Here is a 24,871-nt window from a genome sequence, read left to right as displayed (position 1 = left end):
ATACAAGATCATGGAGGGAAGGGGTATTTATAGTGTTGAGATTTAGGAGGTAATAAATATTAAATTCGCATAAGGTGGACAGGTAGCAAAGCTAGCCTAGTTGGTAGCTGAAGATGTAGCATTGCTGTGTCGTGCTTGAGGTCCTGAGCTCCATTCCCCGTTGCTGCTTCTTGGAACTTGCAATCAGTTTTTTGGAGAATTATGAACCACCATTTAATGTAACTTAGCAGTAAGTATTACTTATGGTCGAAGTAGCTTGGTGGAGAAGACTTCATCTTTTATACACAAGGTCAAGGGTTCAAAACTCAATTTGGACATTCACATTTCCTTTTGTTTCATAACAAAATCATCATTTTCTCAAAATTAAACCACGAAGCGGAGGACACGAGTGTCCATCGTTAATCAAATTGACGTAATTACCCATTATTTGTAGGCGCCCTCCCATCGGGCCCCACCTGCCACGTATTCGTGTTCCTATTTTAACCTTATCGTTTTATTATTTTTGTTCCTTTATATCAGCAAGTGGGCTCGCAAGTCGCAGCTAAGCGGTTAATGAATGTGCCTACGTTGACAAAAATTCCAATCACCTTATTCTGAATGCATTTGAAAGAGTGGTTGAAAAGGGTGAATCACTCTTACCGTCTTTCAAAATGCAGTTTGAATAAATTATGAATAAAATAATGAAAAAAATGATCAAATAACTGAAATAAGTAATCCAACATTACTTAAAAAATCAATTAGGTCCCTAAATGTAACAATTAATATCAACATTATATTTTGGTAGAGTTTTTTGCACTTTTAATCCCACGACTATAGTGACACTGGCAAAATTGATCCACAACTTTTGAACCTTGCAATTTTAGTCCACGACTATTGATTTTTTTGCAAAAATGGTCCTTCCGGCCACTTTTCCGTCAAAATTTCACCGGAAAAAAAAAAAATGCTCCATTTTTAGCCGAGTTAAAATTGACATTTTACTTATCTCAAAAAATTAAAAGAAAAAAATTGATATTTGACTACATACTACTGCCCCAGGCGGCGGAGTTCTTGGAGCAGGCAGGGCTGTCAGTAAGCGGCGGAGCGGCCGTGGCGTTCCCCAGGCTAGTTGGGTTATCCGGCAGCAGCATTGGAGTGGTACATGTACTCCGTTGCCTGAGGCAGTAGTATGTAGCCCAGTAATATTGTATGTAGTCAAATATCAATTTTTTTCTTTTAATTTTTTGAGATAAGTAAAATGTTAATTTTAACCCGACTAAAAATAGAGAATTTTTTTTTCCGGTAAAATTTTGACGGAAAAGTGGCCGGAAGGACCATTTTTGCAAAAAAAATCAATAGTCGTGGACTAAAATTGCAAGGTTCAAAAATCGTGGATCAATTCTGCCAGTGCCACTATAGTCGTGGGACTAAAAGTGCAAAAAACTCTATTTTGGTACAACAAAATCAAAAAACTAATTAGTGACCTACTATCAAGATTCACATTATATTTCTGTACACGGAAAGGAGTTTTCTCTCCCGTTGAAAATGCACCCAAGTTAGAGTATGAAGGCTGCCAATGAAAATTTTATAGTACAACATTTACCGGATAGATCAACTAAAGATAAGTTCATAAATTTTGTTTTACTAGCAATCGTAAGATGCAGATTCAAATCCTATCAAGAACCAAAAACTAAAGGCATAGATTTGTCTTTGTTGTGAATATTAGTGTACAAACATTTGAAAACATATATACCAATTAAGACACATCTCCCGACTTACCTCCAACAATTTTTAAGACAGAAGCCGTGAAAAATCCCAATATTTATAGGTAATGAAATGGTACTGTGTTAATGTGGGAAGACAGCCTGGCGTCCTTGCTGTTGCCTGTTGGGCATTCTTCATCACCCTTACCTACCATTTGTCCATTTTGGCCTTGAAAGCATTTACATATCCTTCAAATTTGACAGACCAAATTCCAAAGACTATAGTCTTATGGTACAATTATTATTTTTAACAGGATACTACATGGGCATCTTGTCTTGTCTTGTCTTCTGAACACTAGATACTTCAAATTTTCGTGGACCATCTCGTACATGCTACATTCCTACTACTATTATGGACTATATGAACACTACACATATTCTTTACAAGAAGAAGACATTGTTACTATGCTACTTATCATTGTTTCTAAGAATGGCAATAATAGCATGATACAACCTTGTCTGGCTCTACGAAATTGTATACACTAGAGGTTACTTGCTGCATGGTTCAGAAAGGAAATGAATGCAGAGTGGAGGTGAAGTTTTCTTTTCCAATCACAGTTAAAGAACAAAAAAAAACATTGCAGGTTCTATTGCGGAATCATGGATGATCTGAACATAGGCATATTTACGTGTTTGTTCTACCGGAAAAACAGTAAAACGAAAACAAGATTACCAGGGCCGGGAATTGCATCAATGCTTTGCAGATACATGAAAGATTTCTGGGTTAGTTTGGATGGGAGATGGGCCAGTCTTTAATCATGAAATCTTTGAACAGCTGATGTCTGGACCAGGAAAAAGTTTAGTAGATTAATACCCTTTTGAGGAAAAAGAATAAGACAAGATAAAACCAAAACTGAAAATGACCAAACTTGTCATTCCAGGCACGTGCAGGCCAAAAACAAACAAAAAACTATGCATTCACAAATGCAAATTATGAAATTGCTGTCTTTTTTTTGCTAACCTGTCGTATTCAAGTCTCTGAGTGACAATCCCATTAAGCAAAAGCTCTGAACTGTAAACTGCAGTTCCTGGTGAGTGAAAGAACCCACATAATTGTCTCTACATAATGATGTATTGTTTGTCCTCTTTGAAAGGAGTGAAGAAAATCATGTGATGTAGCTTTAGAAAACCGCAAAATTGAGAAATGAATTATTAATAAAATACCTTTCTTCAGCAATGGTTCACAAGTTGTGTAATCTTCTTCAGAGGAAACAACTATTATCTCTCCTTGAGTAGTTATATCCTCAGTTTCAGCAACTACCTGGCAAACATTTCATCAAAACAGCATACAAGAAAGATACCATTACAGTTTTGACATTATACTAAGAGACTCTTTCTCTCATATGTGGTAGCTACAGCCTCATTACAAAACTCCTAAACTAAATTATGAAGTGTCATCACCAAAGGATGATATCAACATCCTAGGCTAGTTGTGTACCTGGCCTTGAACTGCACTGACCAAGCTTCGGATCATGTCCTTACTGGGTTTAACATTTGGAGTAATAAACACTCTGTGATCCTGCAGTTAGTAAAAGTTCAGAAACCACAAAACACTCTATGGTCTAAATGCAAGTAGTTTGTACATATATACATACTCTCAGAAGGGGACGCTGGCGAGAAAGAGCAAGTGAAACAGGCAAGCTAAAGCCAATTTCTTTTTCCTTTTTATCATCTCTCAAGATGAACAATTTCTCATCAATAAAAGAGCTTGCTTGTCCACAACTCTCAAGCCATAAATGTGTAACCACAGGTATGCCAATAGCTATTGCTTCCAGCATATTCTTTGTTCTCAGAAATTTATCCGCTACAAAGTGCGAAGCATCAGAACAACATGATGCAATGGAAAAGCCTAGTCGTGCCACAATCTGCAAGGTAAAGCAGTAAGTAAACAATTGACCTCTTGCAGATAACTAGAATACTTGAATGCAAAGGTACTACCTAACTAACAGCAGAAAGAGCACCTTTTTCTGCCGTCTAATTATGTTCTCATCCAAATTCTGGCTGAGCAAGACTCTTACATTTGCATGACCCTTTCCCCTCCTTGAATCTTTGGGCATGAAATCAGGTAGCATCTCTGTATACCCTAATCTAACAAGTTCTTTTGTAAGGGATGATCTAGACAAGCTCTTGCCTCGTTGTCTTCCTTTCTTGCTGTCCTTAAACCTGTATAGTTCAACACAATTCCTACTTGGTACTACATTTAATGTTCTGTCTGTTGACATAACATCAGATACTATTGAAACCAAATCATCTGCAGGTTGAAGCTTTCTAGAGGTATTCCCATCATGACCACTAGAGATCCCTTTGTCACTAGTGATGGCAGATTTACAATTTGAAACACTCATTGAACCAGACCCACCTGAATATTGCATCAACAAGTTTATTGAATGTTTCTTTTTAGATGAATACTGACATTTTCCGCCAGATTGTTGTGGTCCTGTTATCTCCACCAAAGCATTATTACCAATAGGACACTTGATAGCATTATCTTTGGCACATGAAGCATACTGATTATTCCTTCCAACTGAATTGTGTGGCACAGCTGTACGTGTCCTTTTTCCTCTGGGATGGTTCCAATCTTCTAATTTCAATTTGTGGCCAATGTTTGCTTCATCTACACCAGTAGTTTGATGTCTATTCATATAACTATCTGAAGCTTTCTTAGAATCACCTGACTTCATAACTTCATCTTTCTTTCTTCTTTTCTTTTGGAAATTGAACTTCATAACCGCTGGGCACTTTTTGAAACTTTGATCAGTAACCCATTTCAAAGAACTTGAGGATGACTGCTTCCTATTTCGATGAGTACCTGAGGAAATTTTCCTAATTTCCCCCCTTTGCTCATCCAAGCCACAGTTTGAAACTTTGAATGAATTAAAATCAACATCTAACTGTCTTGAGAAGGATTTCTCATTATATAATTCTTTATGTTGGATGGTGTTTCTTAAATATCTTCTGACTGTTCTTTTCTTTGTAGGAAGCTTTCCAGAAAATGGCATGCCTATTTCCCTGGGTAGTAGTTCAGACTCCAACACTCTTTCATCTTCCTGTGGTGTTTCAAAGTTACCAGGGATATTACCATACAACTTTTTGGCAGACTGCATCAATTGTTGTCCAGTACCTTCAGAATTAGTAGAAGCCCCATTACAATGATCTACTGATACACTGTTTGAGGGATCACCGGAGAATTGGAGTGTTTTTTGAGGACTCTTATGCTGGATGGTATTTCTCAAAGATCTTCTGCCTGTTCTTTTCTTTGTGGGAAGCTTTCCAGAAAATGGCATGCATATTTCCCTTCGTAGTAGTTCGGATTCCAACACTCTTTTGTCTTCCTGTGGTGTTTCAAAGTTACCAGGGATACTATCACACAACTTTCTGGCAGACTGCATCAATTGATGTCCAGTGCCTTCAGAATTAGAAGAAACCCAATTACAATGATCTACTAATGATACACTGTTTGAGGGATCACCAGAGAATTGGAGTGTTTTTTGTGGACTCTGATGTTTACAAAAAGGATCCAAATTGAGAGGAGCAGCATAAAACAAGGCTTCCATGGCCTCAGCAGCAACCTGGGTGTCAAAGCCAACATCATATGTACATACTGCATCCAATTTACTTTGTTCATCTTCCAAAAGTTTCTGAGGTGAATTTAAAATAACCTCTTTATCCAACTCATTCACAAAATTAGTATCCATAGCTTTTTCAAAACTGGATTCACCCTTGCCAATCTCATCCTCCACCTGAAACTTTGGCTCCATTTTATTTGAATTTAACCTTCCTTTCACAGTGTTCAATGGGCAAAAGTTACCCAATGCTTTCTCCTTCTTAATGTCTAGGCTTTCAACACTCCGATGCTTGCTGATATTCCCCGGTTCATTGCCTTCACACTCCATTTTCAATTTCCTTCTGTTCACCACAAAACAATTTTCTTCTTCATCACTTAAATTTTCAGACCAGTCAAAGACTTCTAGCGTCTTAGCTATGCTTGTGCGGCTCTTTATCCTTGCCAAATTTTGAGGTCCATTTGGGTGCAAAATGCAAGATGATGTTGACCTATCAAGCACTCCAGTTTCAACATGATGAAATGCATTTGCATCACCACCACTTGATAGATAAAGATCCACAAAGTTCAGAGCATCAGCTTCTGAAGAGTGTCCAGGTTCTTGAGATTCAATGCAGTTAAACTTGTTAAGTTCCTCGCACTTATGTGATGAAACATTTTTCTCAGTAAGTGAATCTCTGGTTGAAGTATCTTCCCCAATGTTCCGACGCCGTAAAGGATGTCTCAGCCTCCTTAGATATCCTGATAAACAGATAGGTAATTGAGTCAAGATCAAATCAATATCTGCTTGTCTACTGAGTAAATTATAGAAAGCTGTTAAAAGGAGAGTGGTGTCCATTAAACTATATCCTCACCTTCATATGAATGCTTGCCAGGAGCATATCTTCTCTTGCCTACACACCTTCCACCTTTGCCAGGCCACATCTCATCCAGAATTCCAACTTTTTCAGTTCCATGGATTCCTTCATCATCAGAATCCGGCACAATATCCACACACTCATCTGCAACTTCACTGCTTGTGTTCTTAATGCAATGTGGCTCAGAATCAGTCCCAAAATTCACCTCCTCAACTTCTGAAACGGGACTCTCAGGCACCACAATATCATCATCATCATCATCAGCAGCAGCAGGAACCGTAAACAACTCCTCCACCTCCATCAAATCTTTCTTCTCGCTCGTAATCGATAACCTAAGAACAGGAAAAGTTCTGAAACATCAAAAGCAGCACGGAAACGTTCATAGGGTAATGCAAATACGCATACATTCAAATACTGACTACCCAATGCTCGCCGCGAATCATTATAACAAAATTTCGCGATACATTCAGCGAGAATCGACGATTACAACAGCAAAGCCCGATACGGAGCAAATGGTGCTTCGATCAGTCGACTATGCATCAAAATAGTAAGTTGAAATCAACTCAGATACACGTAGGGGGAAACTCACCTGGATAAAATGATGATTCAATAGGAAAAGCGCAGAGGTGACAGGATCAAACTCGGCCTCCGTCGAGGGCTTTTGAACAGTGCGTGAATGCATATGCATACATTATACATACACTGTGGATTTTAGAATTTTGAGGGAAGTGGAGGAGCCATAATTATCTCCATATTTGCTCATTTTTTGGAGGGAAATGGGAATTTCGCGATTCTACGAGCTTCAATATTTATAGAAAATTTAATTAACAACAAAAACCCGCAAATACCAATTTTAGTCTCACCAGTATTAGCAAAATAACAACTTTGATTTACATGTTAAATTCCTACCAATTTTCATACACGAATATTATTTTATTACCAATTTTCATCCACGACTATTATTTTAATATCAAAATTTATCACGTCGATCACTAATTCGTTTAAGACATGCTGAAATATAAAATTATAAAGGGTATTTTTGTCCTTTTCAAATTAATATCAAAATTTGAGCATTAATAGAGGAATTTAAACTCTAAGATCGATTTCAATTCACAGTTCTCTACCTCAAATTAAGGTAGGATGAAATTAGGGTGTTGTGGAAGAAAGAGAAAGAATTAAAGATGAATTGTTGCAGAAGACAATTTTTGTGGGTACGAAAAAAAAAAACTGGTAATTGGTATCGCTCACGTGCCAATAACGCTAAGCAAGTACGTACGTTACTGCTTGCCTACCAACAACTAGAGTTGTCAGCCCGCCTCGCCTTAAGCTCGCGGGCCTTGGCGGGGCCCGCCATTTTTTTTTTTTTTTAAATTATTTAAATACAAATTAATATAAAAAATGTGACAAGTGTATACTAAAATAATTTGAATAGAGTCCGTGCATTGCGTGGGTGAATTACTAGTATATATATATTAGTAATAGAATCAAGTTAACAAGACAATGAAGACATATCTACTATATCTACTATACTAATATCTACTATACTAATAAGAGTCCAAGAGAGTTAGGCATATAATGGGTAGAAAAAATGACGGTCACAGATTTTAATCAAATGAATGGCTCAGATTGATTAAAAGATTGATCAGATTTAAATTTTACACTAAAATTTCCTAAAATACTCACACACCATTACTAATTCCGTTAAAATTTTAAGAATTGCCGTTAGTTCACCGTTAACTTACTCATTGATTTCAATAAAAAAAAGTCTTAGGTTCGAACATCATCCCAATCAAAGTTGCCATAATTAGTACTCTATTTTACTCTTATTAAATTATATAAATAATAATTTAGTAGTTACAACAAAAAATAATATATATGCATTTCTTTAATTTAGAATTATGTGTCCACAATGCCTTTATTCAAAAAAAAAAAAATTATTCATTATCAATAAATTAAATAAGAGAAATGATTTTATTAGTTATATTGTCTTTATTTTTTCTTCAATATAAAAATTCTTTATATTCAAATTTATTAATTGATTACATTCGCTACATTGTCCTTACAATGTCTTTATTCAGTGAAAAAAAAATTATTAATTATCAATAAATTAGTTAAAAGAAATATTTTCATTAGTCATATTGTCTTTATTTTTCTCAAATGTAAAAATTTTTACATTCAAATTCATCAATTGATTATATTCACTACATTATCTATTATTTTTTTTTGCACTATTTTTCTAATTAAATATCAAAGTTATAATACAAAATAATGTTATACATTTATTTACAAAGTATTTTATTAATACCATGAAAAAATTAAAAAATATAATTAATAAAGCCAACCATATTAACTACTTGAGAGATTTTGTGACAAAGAGAGTATTCAAATCACACAACAAATTGAAGTGAGAACTACCTCGCAATGTCCTTGTTTGACAATCAGTAGTTAGTGGTTAGCGTTAGCGGATTATACTAGCGGATTTGACCAGCGAATTTATTTAATTAGTAACATTGGGTAGAAAAACTGACCGCCAAATTATTAAATCAAATGAATGGTTCATATTGTTCAGGTTTTAATTTTTTTCTTTTAAGATTTTCTAATTTATCCTTAATTATATGATTATCCATTTAACTTTTCCGTTAATTCACCGTTAGTCTAATTCTAATATTAAAGTCTAATATAGAATTATAACTACACCATTAATCTAATTATAATATTAAAGTCTTAATAGAACTTAACCACAAATCCTAATGTCGGAATCTCCTCAAACAATATTTGTATATATTTAATATTTTATGCCCTAATTTTTATTTGTTCTCCCTTATGTCCCGTATTTGGTTTCAACTATACCTATACAATTATTTTTTTGACAATTATAATTAATCTTGACTATATTATCTTGCATTTGTAAACTTAGAATTACCTATTTAACTCGCACGGGCTTAGCTCAATGGTTTTGTGGGTAGTATTTGGGAGAAGATACCAAGGTTTGAACCTCGGCGGCGGCAGTGCGAGAATTATGTCCAAAGTGGGCAGATGCTGAACCATTGAGTCACCGTGATTTACAACTTCCCACAATGCTCTGTCGGGTCGGAGTGTGGGGGGCCCTTGGGGTTGGGGACTCAACCTTTGGGAGAAGAATTACCTATTTAAATACGCAAATTCAACCTTCAATTATCTATGCATGAACAATTTCAATATAATCCTGTCTTAATATACTTTAAAGTACTTATTTAACAAAAAAGCATTGGGATAATATTTAACAAAAAAGCATTGGGCATTATCCCAATCGCGCAATGCGCGTAAAAAACTAGTTTAATGTTATAAATGTACAATTGTAGCATTTATTTATTTTAATAATTTTTTAATTTTTCATATGGCGGGACCCCGTTGGCCCACCAAGTCTGTCCCGCTAAAGCCCGCGGGATTGGCAGGGCGGGCTAAAAAGTCCGTCAAAATACGGGTTCAAAATATCAAACCCGCCTCGCCTTTTTGCAGGTCGGGTCAGGCTAAACCCGTTTTGGCGGCTCTACCAACAACGTTAAGCAGGCACGTGCATTACTACTTGCGTACCAACAACACTAAGCATGCACGTGTAATGTACGTGCCCACTAATATGATTTTTTTTGCCCAGTAATATGATATGTTATTAAAAATCAGAGATTACCTAAAGTTCTAAACTAGTTAAATCGGTTGAAACTGAAAAAATAACAAAAGAAAATATGAAAAGACAAAACTGTCATTACAAAAAATAGAAAAAATCATGAGAATGACTAAAAGTGTCAAAAAATTAATAGACTGGGATATTAAATGACAAACCCAATAGTATGGAACTGAGATTAAAATTACTACAAAGACAAAGCACCTTTTATGGAATTAACTCATTATTAAATTACAAATTTGTATCCAATAGGCGATAACTGAATAACACAAGTACACAACCTAACCTGCAATAAAAATAAATGTACAACGTAGGAGAAAGTCCAGTGGCGTGAAACAGAGGAGTAAGAGTATAACTAAAAGTGGACTCTAAACTCTCTCGACGTTTGCATAAAAAGTGCCCTCTTTATCGCTGCGTGGAGTTACTTATCTATCCACCGCTTGGGTTTAGCGCACGGTTGTCTTCTTCGTTAAGATGAATCCTCCTTCTCCTAGTAAATGCCCTAGGTTGATTTCCTCGTTAACAATCTCTGCTAATCTTACGTTTGATATACCTCTCTGTTTTTTTTTTTTTTTGGTTGCTTGAATTGATTTGTCGTGCTCTGCAAGAATTGGGTCGACTGGTGTTGATCGACCCGATCGTTGTTGTTTTTGTTCGTATAATCGTTACCGGATATCTGGGTTGATCACGATCGTTTGCATTCCCTGAAAAAATTCAATCTTTTTGTTTTTTTTTGTTTTTCCTGTTGGTGTTAGTTTTCTGGGTATTTTGAATCGAATTTGATCTTGAATTTGTAGTTATTAGTAGTTTTGTTTGGTTTATGGTTGTCTGGTTTTTATGTTGTTGAATGTTTACAGGAGCATGATTGGTTTTTGTTTGTTTGTGTTTTGTGGGTAAGGCATGGTATGAGGAAGGTTATGGTTGATGATGCTAAAGAATTGGAGAGGAGATGGTCAGATTTACCTCCTGAACTGCTATCAAAGATTGCAAATTGCTTAGGATGTTTTGATCTTCTGCGCTTTCGTTTCGTCTGTAAAGATTGGCATTTTGCTTCTCTGACAGCTTCAGCTTCTGTGGAGTCTTCCCCGGGGAGAAAGCCATGTTTTCTGCTCCATGGGGAGAGTGCAGAGAATTGTATTCTCTATAGTCAAGTAGAGAAGAAGAAGTATATGATTAACATTCCTGAGTTGAGAGAAGCTACTTGCCTTGCTTCGAATCAGGGATGGTTGTTGTTATTCCAGCAGGGAGTGATATTCTTCTTCTGCCCGTTTTCGGGTTCGAGGATTGATCTGCCCGCGTTCCCGCAGGCGGGGGCCGAGAAGGAATTTTCGGGGCACGTTGGGGCGTTTTCGTCCCCTCCGACTTCTCCAGACTGCACGGTTGCTGTCATCTGCAGGAAAAGTGAACACAGGGTTGAGATGAATGTGCTGGACAGGAAATCTAGCGAGTGGACTAAACACGAGTATTCCCATTTTCGTGGGTATTTTCGGACTATAAAATGTGCTACATGTCATGACGGTGTGTTCTACTTCATTGATGATACACACAAGGTGTTGACGTTCTCTGCTGGGACGGGGATCTGGAAGATCTATCGGATTGTGGACAGCAGCGAGGAGACCGAGGCGGATTCTCTGCCGTTTGTTCATATGGATAAGTATTTCAGTGCGAGTGAGTTGAAGAAAAAGATGGAACTTGGGGACGATGTTTCGATTGTTACCTGTGCAGCTTCTTTGCCGGGGTCCAGGCATGAAATCATTATCAATAACGAAAATATTGATGCTATGGAAGGTGCTGAGACGCAACAGCAGCTCAAAGGGATTTGGATCCAGCCCAGGTTCTTTCAGATTCCTCCCGAGTATACCTGGTCGCTCTGAGACACTGTTAGCATGTCTCTTTCTCTGATCTTTCCATTGATAATCTAGTTATGCAAGACTCAAATGTAGAAAATTCTATACTTTTTGGTTTTTGTTCTTTGGTTCGTTTCAAAACCTTGGTAAATTGATGCTATTTTGCACATTTCATTTTATTTCTCCATAGAAATCACCACCCAAAACACAGCATTCTCTTATTATTACAATAATTATATACAAGCACATACTGTTCTTCTTCTTCTTCTTCTTCTTCTTCTTCTTCCTATCTGACTATGAACCAATGCCGTGGATGAACAACACTCAGACTTGCTCAACTGTTATCCATTTTCTCTGCTTTGAATAGTAAAGTAAACAAAAATACTGACTTATAGCTGATGATCTTGCAAAGACTATGCTTTTCTCCTGTTGTATATCAGAATTGTTCCAAGACAATCTTGCGCATGAAGTCCTCAGGCGCTGTAAATCGGGTAAACGAAAGGTTAGGCGCTGGTTTGTTAGTTAGAATCATGAAAAATGTTGAGACAAAAGGGTACCTAATCCATCAGTGAACAATTTGAACTGTCCAAGAGCCTGCCTGATGAACATCTCGACTCCACTCACCACTGCAGCTCCAACCTCTGCAGCCTCTTGCAGAAGACGGGTGTTTCTGGGTGTGTAAACCGCATCAAATACTAGATCGTACGATTTCAAGACCTCCTGCAAATTTGAACCAAGAGGTTCAGGATGTTAAATTTTGTTTCTCAAATCTCATTATAACAGGTACACTAACAAGAGTTGTGTTGAAGACTATAACCTTGCAAACAGGGGTTTCATCTGTCCTAGGCTGCATTCCTATGGCAGAAGCATTTGCTAAGATCATCCCTTTCTCTGGGCAGAAATCATTCAGGCGATCATATGGCAGTGCTTCACCAGATATTGCTTTGGCAAGAGCTTTTGCCCTCTCTTCACAACAAAAGGTTATAAACCATGGGAGGGATGAGTTGTAACTCGTAAGAATATACTCCATTAGTTCCATTTTATGTGTTAGGTTTAACTAAAGAAGCCGAGAGGGACTAGTAAAATAGGATAGAGGAAGTACCATAATTGCGATTAAAAATGACAACCCTTGCACCTCGGCTTTTGGCTCCGAAAGCCATAGCTCGCCCAGCACCACCAGCTCCAACCAAGACAAACAATTTCCCAGCCATGGGAGAAGCATGTGATGCATGGCCATTTGTCATTTGCCTCTCTGTTTATCACAACAAATACGAGCTATATATGCTGAATTGTTTGAAGCAAAATGTATGAACTGGTAATGGTTTAAAACATTAACCAAAGTACCTTTGAGTGCATCTTCAATTGCAGTCATACAAGCCTCACAATCTGTATTATAACCAATGAGTTTCCCATTCCTCCGGATAATTGTATTCACAGCACCTATGGACTGACTTCAAAAAAACCATGTCACCATTAGCTAAGTAAAGTCTAAAAATATATTTCTTTCATAAAGGAATACAAGTTTCCCAGACCTTAGCAAGGGGATCAACTTCATCACAGCAATCTACTGCTGCTTCCTTGTGTGGGATTCCAACACTGCAAGATTCCATCAAAAGAAGGACCTCAGAATAAAGAAAACCCCAAAGCTCTGTTCTTTTTTTCATTCAAGAAAATAGTGTATACCTGAAACCAGCAAAGTCTATGCAGGAAAAGACCCTAAAGAATTCCTTGATGTTATCAACCAGCAATGGCACATATATTCCATTATACCCTGTATGCCTAAAGGCAGGGTTATGCAGGAGAGGGCCTTTGCTATGTCCCACAGGATTAGAGACAACTCCAAAGATTCTTGTGTCAGCATTCACATACTCAAGCTGATACACTTGTTTGATGCTATTCAGAGGCGGCAGCCCGGGAGTGGATTTGCCATTCAAGGATCCACAGACGAAGAAGGCGCCATATTTGGGGCCGAGTAATTGGCTTATAAGACCTCTATCTCCCACCGCCCTAGCAATCAGTGGAACCTGCAAATTCCCATAACTCCATAATCCATATAACCATTCCTGCAACCAGAGAAAATGGGAAAGCATAGAAAACTATATACCTACCTGACAATGGGTAAGCATCTGGAAAACCGGGGCCACATCTGTGATATAAGCAACATCAATCACAAGTTTGATAATGTCGGCGCCAGTTGCCTGCAGGTTTATAATCAGGTCCCCGAGTTTCTCGGTCGTCGGACGTCCGCCGCCGTTGACGTAACTGGAGACAATTATCTTGGTGTTTGACCGAACACTCATTAGCTCATTCATCACCATGTCAGAAGCCACCTGAAAATGTTCCACGACGCCCATTAATAACCCGAACCCAGACATGATGACACCATACTAACTAAATAACTAACACTAACTAACCTCGAGGGCAACTTCAACAAACTCAACGTCAAGTTGGACGGCCAGTTTGAGAACCTGCAAGCATACGCTCTTCCAGTCTCCACCTCTGCACTTATTGGGCCTGCGATTGTTAAGCCCAAAATTCTATTAGTATTCTGGCCCGCATGATTTACAATCAATCGTTATGCGTTGGACCCGTGTCCAGCATGCTTGCTGGACACGGGTAACAGTACGGCACTGTTATCTCCTTTTTTTTTTTCTTTTTTAATTTCAGACCGCTTCATTGTAAGAGTATATGTTCATAATTTTATTACTATATGTTAATAACTATACATTCATAACTCCATAACTGTACGTTCATAACTCTATAACTGTACATTCATAACTCCATAACTGTACATTCATAACTCCATAATTGTACATTCATAATTTTCAAAGCTCTATGTTCACAATTTTAGAGCTCTATGTTCATAATTTTATCACTATATGTTCTTAATTGTAAGTTCATAATGTTAGAGCTCTTTATTCATAATTTGATCAATAACTGTAGATTCATAATTCCATACTGTAGATTCATAATCTCATAACTGTAGATTCATAACTCCATAACTGTATATTCATAATCTTCGAAGCTCTATATTCACAATTTTAAAGCTCCATGGTCATAATTTTATCACTATATATGTTCATAATTGTAAGTTCATAATGTTAGAGCTCTGTGTTCATAATTTCATAATTGCATAACTGTATATTCATAACGGCATAACTGTACATTCATAACGGCATAACTGTACATTCATAATCCAAAAAAAAAAAAAAAACGCCGTTAACGGCAAAACGCGTGCAATTTTTTTTTTTTTTTTATAACTAAATGACGCGTTTTTTTTTTTTTTAAAACGACGTCGTTTTGGGCTCGTGTCCACAATTCAATGTGGACACGGGTCCAGGGCATAATTTGCAATTTACAATAGTTATGCTGTAGAACCGTGTTCACCATGCAACACGTGATAGATTCATAATTTTTTACGGTAGATTCATAATATCTGTACTGTGAAGACGAAATAATGCGATTGCGAAGAGAGAAACGTCATTAACAACAAATGAAAAACAAAATTATGAATCTACGGCATAGAAATTATGGATCTACCCATGTGTTCACCATGCGCATGGTAAATACGTTTTCACGACATAATTTGCGTATGATTTAAAAACATGGACCCGGATTCACCTTGCAAGGTGGACCTAGGTCCAAAATACACCACTTGAATTGTGAACATTTACTCATTTAGTATATAAATTGTGTATTTTTAGACCCAGGTCAAAGAATAATTTGTCATTTAGAAACCCCATGACCGACAGTCGTCAAATACTCTATTCCGACACAACTGGGCAGGTTGTCTTATTATATGTACCTAATCAAAACGCACATGTGTGTTGCCTCAATAAATTAGTTTGCAATTCTCAGACTGAACTATAAAGGTGGCTACACAATTTTCTTTTTTGTATTTCTTTTCAAAAGTTCAATTGAACTTTGCTTCCTAGTTTGTGGGCCCCATCACCTATTTGTACTATTTATATCACTTTTTATAAGTTTCAACCTCAACTGCCTTAAAATTTGATAAATGAGATACATCACGAGTCAATGATTTAAAATTTTATTCACAATAGGACCAAATCTAAATTTCTCTTATTAATCAGTTGATCTGTACCTCGAGAATGGAGAAGGCCTAACTCGAAAGCGACTATCCGGGGTTGTTGGGTTGGGTTATGATTAGTATACTTATTAGTAAGATTAAGGGGTTTTAAGTCATATATATATATATATATATATATATATATATATATATATATATATTATATATTCCCTAACAAGACAGGTGTTATAAAATTATTGTATAAAATTAGTTTAATAATCAAAGATAAGGTTTTGTTTTAAAAAAGAAAAAGGTGGGATTGGGGATTCTTGGCTGTGACTCCTGTGAGGTGCTCACTTATTGCTCCTACCCCAGACCCACGAGGCTGATATGCTATACCTACCACCTTAATCAGCGTCACGTGTTGTGAATCGTGAAAGAGACAACGACAAGTCAATCAAAATGCAGGACAGCCAAAATATGCCACCAACAAAAAAGTGTGAGGGAGATTCACCCAAGACTATCATCCTCACAATATCACACATCTCATGCAGTCTAACTTGAATCAATCCGCCGGAGATTCAAGAAACAGGGACACTGAAACTGCATAGGCCACCGGAGATTCAAGAAACAGGGGCAGTGAAGGGGTGGCATTGTGGGTAATTCCCAGAAAACATGCAAGCAAGCAATTCATGATTCTAGCTATGGATTGTTGAATTGAAGAGATAATGTGATGAGGAACAAGCTAAACTAAGCTTTAATCCCCAATTTAGCTCACTGCATGTTATTTCTCTCCATTAAGCAACAGAAACTAAAGAAAGAAGAGAGAATATATAGTACCTGCAACAGATGATTGAGGGCAAAGTTCTGTGTCTGAGGAGGTGTTCAACCTCTGAAAGGTGGGAGGAGGACAAACAGTCAACGCAAACCTCAACAAGATCTGCTCCTTCTTCCTTTGCTTTGTTCATGGAAGAAAGCATCTCCTCTTTGGTTTCACATTCCAATGTTGTGTAAACCAACAGGTCACTCTTGAAACCCATGGCACCAAATTAAGCTACTGCAAAGAGATAACTGAGATAAACAAGAGGTGAGGCGTGAGGGGGAGTGGGGTGGGGTGGGGTGGGGGACTACTCTGGGAGGGAGGGTTGGATTATACTGCTTAAGCTATGAGAGAATCAGCCATGCTTGCTTATATAAGTACGAACTGACAGTGACAATTTTATATAATACTGCACCCAGTGAAAATCGCAAGGAATTTAAAATTTATGACCACAGCAAACTGTTAACAAGACTGCCTAACAAAAATGTGATTAAACTCAATAATATGATCTCGCACAATCATTCAGGCACTTGAGCTGTACATTTTGGTTATTGTTTGCACAACAAGGAGCCTTTCATTTGAGAGGCTGCTTCAACAAATTATGCTAATGTCGCCAGTGTTAAAAGAATATCAGAGCCAAGTTTCGATCTTGGGACCTGTGGGTTATGGGCCCACCACACTTCCGCTGCGCCACTCTGATTTGTTACTTTTAACTTTTTTAAATGTATACAATATATACAAACTCTATGTGTATTGTTTCAGCAAGATACCAGTAATATATTTCTTTAGTAAATGCAGGCCATTTATGTTGCTTCCATCGTGGACCAGGGTCACCTTCCGTAGTGGATCATAGTCTCACATCGATAAAATAAGATAGAAGACAATTTATATCATGGACCAAGGTCCACATAGAATTATGGACCCTGAATCGAAACGACGAGGTACATAATTCATACTCGTAAAATACAGAATCTCATAACACAAGACAAAAAAAATCACAACACAAAACACATATATATGTTATATATTTACTTATTTTTCAATTTTGATTTAGGTACATAATTTGTGTTCATAGGCACAGAATTTCACAACATAAGACATATAAATTCTGAATTCATAACATAAGACACAATGCTAATTTGTTGTATATAATTTCGTAACATAAAACACACAAACTCATGACATAACTCACATAAGACACATACAAATGCACCAAGGTCCATAATGCACTATGAACCCTGGTCCATGGTATAAGGATTGAAGAGAGAACATATGTGTTTATAAAGTCATGAGTTAGATAGTTAATTGGTTAGATTCAATCTTTTAGTGTGATTTAGCTCATGTGCATTATAGCCAATTGAGTGACACTAGCTCAATCTTAGTTTATAACATGGTATCAAAGCATATTAGGTCCACTTTGTGTTCACCCGGTTGTTCGGTCAACTTTGATGGCGTCCACCAAAATGGCCCGGTTATCCAATTGAGAGGGAGTGTTAAAGTACTACATTAATATAATAAAATAAGATAAAACATATGAGTCTATAAAGTCATGTGTTAAATTAGCTAATTAGTTGGATTCAGTCTTTTAGTGTAGTTTGACTCATGTGCATTATAGCCCAATTGAGTGACATAGTCCAATCTATCTAAGATAAGAATTACAATCATACATAATTAAAAATCTGATACAATTTTCCTAACCAAAAAACTCCTCAATTATTGGTAGGCAAGGAGTCAATTTTTTCTTTTCACATGAAAAAAACCACTGTTCTTGTAATTGGGAGTGACACTGTAACATGAAGAGAATAACATATAATTTGGGGTACAGTCATGCAGTCTGATTTTGCAAACTCTAACTCATGGAATATCATTATTGAGTGATAAATGATGGGGGCCACCCTAATCATGTCAGCTACACCTAACAGCACACTCGTACTAAAACTAATGCTCTAAACAAGATTTTGTTCCCAGCACTGCAACAGTTCACGTTAGAGAAATCTTGATTCATAAATCAAAATGATTAAATCTAGAAGTTCCCCAGAAAAATAAATAAATAACTCCCAGTTTCATCTTTTGTAAATTGTAATTGCCTGCTTAAGAAATATGGATTACAACATTATAATGTGGCTAAAATGTGCTTAATAAAAGTACAGAAAGGCATACTACAATTCTATTTTTGAAAACATGTCAGAAGGAAAATAACCTTCATATTCATTGGTAGATGAAAAGCATTAATTCTCCATCTCACATGTTCACTTATACATCTTTTTCCACATTAATTCCTGGTCTCCATCTCGCATTCTCACTTATAAATTGTTTTTCCACATTAATTCCTGATTCAGGTTTCATGCATTCAATAGGTAGTGGCCATCGGTTCATAATAATTCAACAACAATAATCAATAAAGAGGTGAAGTATTGATACCTGAACCATTATGAAGATTCCAGGTGGGCCTTGATGTGGGACTTGGTAGAATTTTCAAAGATAAATCATCTTAACAGATCCATTGAAGATCTGCATTGGATGTGAACCATAAGTAAACACTACAAAGTAAAAACAGTCACATTCATACCAGAAACACTCCCCATTCATCCTCAAAGTAAAAGAGGTGGCAAGGAGTCATGATAAATCCCAAGGAAATCAATATGTAGAGTAAAAAATGATGGCTCCTATAGTCCTATCCTTTCGGAAAAAAGAGAAGATTGGAATATTAATACAAATGCAAAACTAGGTCAGGTTCATCTATATCAACCCATGAATCATAGTGCCGAGTTTCTGATGCAGGACCATGGGAGCTTAGTCTGTCTTGATGTAACAGTTTCTGCATGGCCTACATGCAACTATTCATGGCTCTCACTTCCCATCTCCTGGGCAATAATAGGCACGTTTCAAAAATTGTGATTTGTGAATCATGGACAACTCACAAATCAAGCCATGTGGCCAAGCAATGATACTTCAGGCTGCAATTATGCATTCAATCTTTTTATTTTATTCTCCAATACATTAATGGGGACAGGTCAAATCCAAAATAAATGCAAGGAAAGGGGCTTACCCCACTACTTCACTAAACTCCAAACCACACTATCATGAATACAGATTACAGAAGATCAAGTAGATTTATATTCATTCCATTAATTAATTCTAATGGACTATGGACCACATTAATCTAAAATAATAATCACAATTGACATAAAATGATGGTTTTAACTGTTAATATCAAAGTATGCATTGTTGCATCCAAACATGTGCCGACACCTAAAAAGAGCATTGATGAGTTCAACTGGTTATGACATCTTTTTATTCAATACATGAAACACATGTCAGATACTTCCAACGTTTTACAGACAAATCACTACAAATATTCATTGCTAATTACATCCTTAAGATCACCAGGAACCTCAACCAATCCTGAAAAGAATCCCCTTAAAGCAGGTCAAATCCGTGCCAAGCCAATCTCTCCAAACAAAACCTCTTGATCCTATCAAATTATGTGGGTGAGAGTTCATAATTGAGTTAATTGAGTCAAGAATATTTCAATCTGAATGCAATATAACATAGTAAAAGTGTTACTAATACAATAATTCTTGATATTTGAGCCTGAAATTACTGGAAACACTCAAACACATGTACAGCCCTTTCAAATGTCAAGAGCCCATGAAACAAAGTCCTCGCATTGGCCAAATGAACATTAAAAAAAAATGTAAAATGACAACTTTAGGGGAAGCAACTGAAAAAAGTTATTGCAAAGCAGTAACTTTCAAGTTGCCCAGAAAAAACAAAAAACCCCAATAACTCAAATTAGTTGAGTTTTCATTGGATAACCAACCTTAGTCCTAGGGAAACAATGACAATAAGAAGGCAATTCTTGGAAAGTGACTAGAAGAAGATTTAGTAGCTAACAAAGGGAACCAACCTTAAATTGCAATAAAGCAACTACTCCTGCTCCACTCGTTGGAGTATGAGATTTACTGCTGCATTTGCTGATGAAAATGCTCCGTGAAAGCTTTCTTGATAGGATATAGATTCCAAATCTCTAGCCATAGTTAACAATATCTCACCAATGTCAATCTGTTTCTCCATTAATGATCTATAAAATGAACTTGAAGCAACCTTGCTAATTTCCACATTGGTGTCCTCAGGACAGTATTCATCATCCAACCACTTCTTGAGAGCAACTCTCAGCCATTCCGACTCCTGCACTCATATTAGAAAGTGTTCAGCTAAGTTGTCATGAGTAATTGGGCCCAGCCATATACCGCCACCCAACCTCCAAAGGTTCCAAACTTTCATAATCTTGCTAGATCAGTCTAGCCCTCTGCTCTTAAACCCAAATTCCAAAGTTTTTCCTGCTTGAAGTCAGAATGCAACTATTGCAATGATAACAATGAAAAGACAACTATCCATTTGTTTTCTCCTAAGTGCCATTTCACTTGTATTATGTCTTATGCCATGTGGTCTGTATGAAGTTTATACTCTAAGGTGTTATAATATGCAATACAATTATATTAGATTAGATAGTATTGTACATGATAAACTCCATCACTATGTTCACTTATTCAACACTATTTACCCTTTTAAAAAAATAGCCAATTATTCTCTTTAACTGCCTGTTAACCTCACTAAATAAGTAAATATGCAGTTCTAAGACTTTCTTATTCTCTTTTATGCTTCTTTCATCTGAGCAGAGAGCTGTTACCAATTTTGATATATTTACCAAGTGTTCATCAACATAACTGATGCTCTGCTCATTCAAATGGGAATTGGGAACAAACTATTTACCGGTCTTATTCCAAATTGAAGCAGAAACAACTAAGAATTTCGACAAATTTAAGATTAAATTGAAAAGGGGAAGAAATGCAACAACCTCTAAGGCTTTAGAAGGTTCCAACCAATGGATTGGAACCCTAAGGGCTTCAATTGAATCATCTGAATCTTCTTCCCCACTGCTCTCCGCGCCGGAAATCGAGGACCGTCGACGTACATTTCTCCGAGCGCATGCGATCCGAGAATTCAAGGTCGGAGCAGACGATAATCCTCCGATTCTTACTGTACTGCTAACACAATTTTTTGTCAAAACCCGAAAAGAATTATACTCCCAGAAACTAACTGAAGGCGTTGAGAATAATCGAGAAGCCATTGTTATCATCAATAGATGCTGAAATTTCCCCCCTTTCTGAATCTAAGTTACAAACGGCGATGGCGGGAGAAAACTGGGATGCGCAACCGCGGGAATTATCTACAGTTTTAACGGCCTGCGTAACAGCATTTGGTTTGGATAGGGCTTTCCAATGGAAAAGGAACGACGTCGTTCTTCCCTGCCAATCCTCATACCTCTTATTTAAGGGAAAGCACGGCAAATTATATCGTGCACCGCGGTGCATAATCGATTATGCACTGCGAATAAAAACGACGTTATTTTGTTTAATGAAAAAAAAAACATCTGTTTGCGCCGTTTCGCACCCTTCCGCAAATAGTAACTCTGTTATTCAATTTCATTTTGTATACACTATCGTTTCAGTTTAACACAATTACAGTTTCATTCGATATTTATAGACTCAAATATGTGAAAATGTTATTTAATTTTATTTTATATACACTATAGTTTTATTAAAACACAACTACATGATCATTTTGATATTATTACAACTTCATTGTACAATATACACTCAAATATATATGAAATGTTATTCAATTTCACTAGTATTTGCCCCCGTGCGATGCACGGAATGAATTTGTTAAAATATTTTAAGAATATTTGAATCGATCTATAATTATATAAATTATTATATCGAATATTATATAATGTAATTGATAAATTGAGTTGGATCGATTGTATTTTCTAATGTTATAATTGCTTGAATTCGATCAAATAATTGGCCAAAATTAATAGTCAATGTGTAGATGTACGCATTAAGTGCTGAAACTTTAGATATTTTAAATATCAGTGTTCAGTGAATTATATATGGGGATCATATTTAATTTTGAGTGAATTATTAATATTCATTACCTTTCCCAATTCGTCTAATTTGTTTTCCATCTTTAAGCAAAATCTTCCTTACACATTCTATACATAATTTTACATCTTTATATATGCGTATTGTAATGAGGTCCTGTAATTTTGAATAAAGATTTGCTACAAAATCAGTCATAATTAATTTCTTTTAAATCATTCATACGTATTGCAAGAACATTTCCATCTTTAATTACACAATTTTTCTTATAAATTATGAATACTAAACGATTCTATTCAATTTTCCATTTGTAAATATATATATATATATATATATATATATATATATATATATATATCTTTACAAAACTATATTTCCAGTAACATATATACAAACATTTTATAATATTTCTACTAACTTTACATTTTATAAAATATATAATCGAGATTAATATTTTTTCATCTCGGCTAAACTTTTTGTTTTTTGACATACTCGGCTAAACCTTATAATTGCGCAATCCTTATATTCTTAGTATAAAATAACATTTTGTGTAAAAAATTTTAATTTTCATATCGATTAATATTCTTTCCATCTCGGGTAAACCTTATATTTCCATATCGTATTGCAAAACATTTTCCATCTTTAATTACAAAATTTCCTTACAAATTGTGAATACTGAATGATTCTATTTCATTTTCAATTTTTAAATATATATCTTTACATAACTTTATTTCAGTAACATATATATACAGATTTTTTTTATATATTTCCAGTAACTTTATATTTTATAAAATATATAACCGAGATTAATATTCTTTCTATATACTAAGTCATTTTGGAAGTATTTTTCATTTCCAGTCAATTATTAATAGTCATTTCCTATTTCAATTCGCATAAATTTTATGTCATTTTTATTCTCAATCAATTATTTTTTTAATACATATTAATTAATTAGTTAATTATTAATAACATTGTTTTTATATTTCCACTAACTTTACATTTTATAAAATATATAACCGATATAAATATTTCTTTCCATCTCGGTTATACATTGAGATGCAAACTTCATTTTACATTTTTATTAATGCATTTTATATCAGTAATTTTTATATTTTTAGTAATTTATTAATATTCATTTCCTTTTCCAATTGGCCTAGTTTCCATAAAAAAAAAATTATATTTTCAGTAATTTATTAATATTCATTTCATTTTTATTTTTTAATCAATTATTAATATTCATTTCATTTTGTGCATTTGAGTCAATTTCAAAAAAATTTTACTTTTCAGTTAATTATTAATAGTCATTTTTTATTTCAATTGGCCTAAATTCTGTGCCGTTTTTATTGTCAGCTAATAATTATTTTTGTAATATTATTTTAAATACTATAATTTCACCTATGGACATGCAGGTGTGGGTAAACAAATAAAAAAAAAAATGAATATTCAAAGGAATGTAAACCCATTAAATCTTTCAATTTAAACAAAAGACATAAATTTAAAATTATAAATATAAAATCAATATGGTTATTCGTGTAGTTTACTGAATATGTTTATTACCAATTAATTATATTACCAATTATATTATAAAATACCATACATATTATTACTAATTATGCTATTTTGTTATTACTTAATTAATATTTTTTTGTACATAGTATTACCAATAGAATATTTAATTAATTAACTACAAACGTTTGAGTGGAAAAAATAAAATAGGAAGATTTTGTTTATAATTAAGGTATAATATTATTAAATCAAAATTATTTAAAATATATAGATCCACATTAAGAAAAAGGAGATATAATTTAAAAAATAAATTTTTAATTAGATTACTTAATATAATTGTCCTACTAATTGATTCTATGCTACTATGTATAATTCATTTATTTGAAGACTTTTTAAATCTAAAGACCTATTAATTGTCTTAATAATAATTAAGATTATTTTTAGTCAATCAATATTCAATAGTACTAAAAATATTACTTTGAATTTTTATAAATAAGATATAATATTATTAAACCAAAATAATTAAAAATAGTGTGTCCATAGTACAAAAGATTTTATAATGATAATTTTTATTGTCTAATCGAATTTGTCAATTATTAAACATTATTTATGGTAATTATGCTAAATTTACAACATCAAATAATATCTCAAAATCAACTTAGTACATAAAACTGAAATTACTATACAACATTTTCCTCAAAATAACAAATAATTAAACTTTATTCCTTCTCAACTTGAATTCATCCCGAATTCCTATCCATGTTCACCTGTATAAATAATTTTACACAAAAACAGAATGTAACACAAAAATTAGCATAAGCTAAGTAAGTTCCACTCCACCCCGTAAAATAATGGCTTGGATTTTTATATTTTCAAAACTCATATAAATTCATACTTTTCCAAA

At 35.0% G+C, this 24,871-nt stretch overlaps 4 protein-coding genes and 1 non-coding gene across 14 annotated transcripts; 1 reads left to right on the top strand and 4 right to left on the bottom strand.

Annotated features, from left to right (window-relative positions):
* Positions 1–1,512: 1,512 nt before the first annotated feature.
* Positions 1,513–6,943, bottom strand: LOC109160507. 7 transcript variants are annotated; one of them, XR_002050750.1, is made up of 8 exons: positions 6,156–6,943; positions 3,701–6,042; positions 3,335–3,604; positions 3,178–3,258; positions 2,904–3,000; positions 2,701–2,767; positions 2,413–2,521; positions 1,513–1,546 (listed from the first exon to the last, which is right to left on the bottom strand). XR_002050750.1 is itself a non-coding variant. In XM_019308801.1 (8 exons), the coding sequence occupies exons 2-8, from the start codon at positions 6,457–6,459 to the stop codon at positions 2,464–2,466; spliced, it is 3,219 nt and encodes a 1,072-aa protein (XP_019164346.1). In that variant the 5' UTR covers positions 6,460–6,490; positions 6,748–6,943; the 3' UTR covers positions 1,956–2,463. The 7 variants fall into 7 exon arrangements, 5 of the variants coding, with proteins under 5 accessions (XP_019164346.1, XP_019164340.1, XP_019164353.1 ...); XM_019308801.1 differs by lacking the exon at positions 1,513–1,546 and having other exon boundaries at positions 1,956–2,521; positions 6,156–6,490; positions 6,748–6,943; XM_019308795.1 differs by lacking the exon at positions 1,513–1,546 and having other exon boundaries at positions 1,956–2,521.
* A 3,145-nt stretch (positions 6,944–10,088) lies between these two features.
* LOC109160546 (F-box/kelch-repeat protein At1g57790-like) lies at positions 10,089–11,833 on the top strand. Of its 2 annotated transcripts, none has more exons than XM_019308847.1 (2): positions 10,089–10,325; positions 10,730–11,833. In XM_019308847.1, exons 1-2 carry the CDS (start codon positions 10,294–10,296, stop codon positions 11,691–11,693), a joined length of 996 nt encoding a protein of 331 aa, XP_019164392.1. In that variant the 5' UTR covers positions 10,089–10,293; the 3' UTR covers positions 11,694–11,833. The 2 variants fall into 2 exon arrangements, with proteins under 2 accessions (XP_019164392.1, XP_019164385.1); XM_019308840.1 differs by having other exon boundaries at positions 10,718–11,833.
* LOC109160537 (bifunctional 3-dehydroquinate dehydratase/shikimate dehydrogenase, chloroplastic-like) lies at positions 11,796–19,005 on the bottom strand. Its single transcript, XM_019308826.1, has 11 exons — positions 18,935–19,005; positions 16,534–16,750; positions 14,081–14,180; positions 13,775–13,996; positions 13,350–13,690; positions 13,199–13,262; positions 13,011–13,113; positions 12,769–12,918; positions 12,484–12,632; positions 12,224–12,386; positions 11,796–12,146 (listed from the first exon to the last, which is right to left on the bottom strand). Exons 2-11 carry the CDS (start codon positions 16,731–16,733, stop codon positions 12,103–12,105), a joined length of 1,536 nt encoding a protein of 511 aa, XP_019164371.1. The 5' UTR covers positions 16,734–16,750; positions 18,935–19,005; the 3' UTR covers positions 11,796–12,102.
* TRNAM-CAU lies at positions 17,142–17,213 on the bottom strand. The gene has a single exon. It is a non-coding gene; the product is annotated as a tRNA-Met (tRNA).
* On the bottom strand, positions 18,935–21,803 carry LOC109160563. Of its 3 annotated transcripts, none has more exons than XM_019308858.1 (3): positions 21,375–21,803; positions 20,424–20,704; positions 18,935–19,024 (listed from the first exon to the last, which is right to left on the bottom strand). In XM_019308858.1, exons 1-2 carry the CDS (start codon positions 21,654–21,656, stop codon positions 20,444–20,446), a joined length of 543 nt encoding a protein of 180 aa, XP_019164403.1. In that variant the 5' UTR covers positions 21,657–21,803; the 3' UTR covers positions 18,935–19,024; positions 20,424–20,443. The 3 variants fall into 3 exon arrangements, with proteins under 3 accessions (XP_019164403.1, XP_019164408.1, XP_019164397.1); XM_019308863.1 differs by lacking the exon at positions 18,935–19,024 and adding an exon at positions 19,076–19,470; XM_019308852.1 differs by lacking the exon at positions 18,935–19,024 and adding an exon at positions 19,679–19,988 and having other exon boundaries at positions 21,375–21,796.
* Positions 21,804–24,871: the final 3,068 nt, after the last annotated feature.

Source organism: Ipomoea nil, unplaced genomic scaffold (assembly GCF_001879475.1).
Source record: "Ipomoea nil cultivar Tokyo-kokei standard unplaced genomic scaffold, Asagao_1.1 scaffold0302, whole genome shotgun sequence".
NCBI classification, from domain to species: Eukaryota; Viridiplantae; Streptophyta; class Magnoliopsida; order Solanales; family Convolvulaceae; genus Ipomoea; species Ipomoea nil.
The sequence above is the reverse complement of the archived record's forward strand: the minus strand, read 5'-3'. Positions and strand labels throughout refer to the sequence as shown.

Bases quoted from the DNA above. Each gene is read 5' to 3' on its own strand.
- LOC109160563 (XM_019308858.1), bottom strand. From the start codon at position 21,656: ATGATAACAATGGCTTCTCGATTATTCTCAACGCCTTCAGTTAGTTTC. The intron at 20,705-21,374 runs GTTGTTGCATTT...ATATGAGTGCAG, and splicing joins AACCTTCTAAAGCCTTAGAG to GAGTCGGAATGGCTGAGAGT.
- LOC109160546 (XM_019308840.1), top strand. From the start codon at position 10,294: ATGAATCCTCCTTCTCCTAGTAAATGCCCTAG. The intron at 10,326-10,717 runs GTTGATTTCCTC...TTTGTGGGTAAG, and splicing joins TCTCCTAGTAAATGCCCTAG to GCATGGTATGAGGAAGGTTA.
- LOC109160507 (XM_019308795.1), bottom strand. From the start codon at position 6,459: ATGGAGGTGGAGGAGTTGTTTACGGTTCCTGCTGCTGCTGATGATGAT. The intron at 6,043-6,155 runs GTGAGGATATAG...TCTGTTTATCAG, and splicing joins TGGCAAGCATTCATATGAAG to GATATCTAAGGAGGCTGAGA. The intron at 2,768-2,903 runs GTATTTTATTAA...TTCACTCACCAG, and splicing joins TGAACCATTGCTGAAGAAAG to GAACTGCAGTTTACAGTTCA.
- LOC109160537 (XM_019308826.1), bottom strand. From the start codon at position 16,733: ATGGGTTTCAAGAGTGACCTGTTGGTTTACACAACATTGGAATGTGAA. The intron at 13,691-13,774 runs GTAGGTATATAG...GGGAATTTGCAG, and splicing joins AGATGCTTACCCATTGTCAG to GTTCCACTGATTGCTAGGGC. The intron at 12,919-13,010 runs GTACTTTGGTTA...TGTGATAAACAG, and splicing joins AATTGAAGATGCACTCAAAG to AGAGGCAAATGACAAATGGC.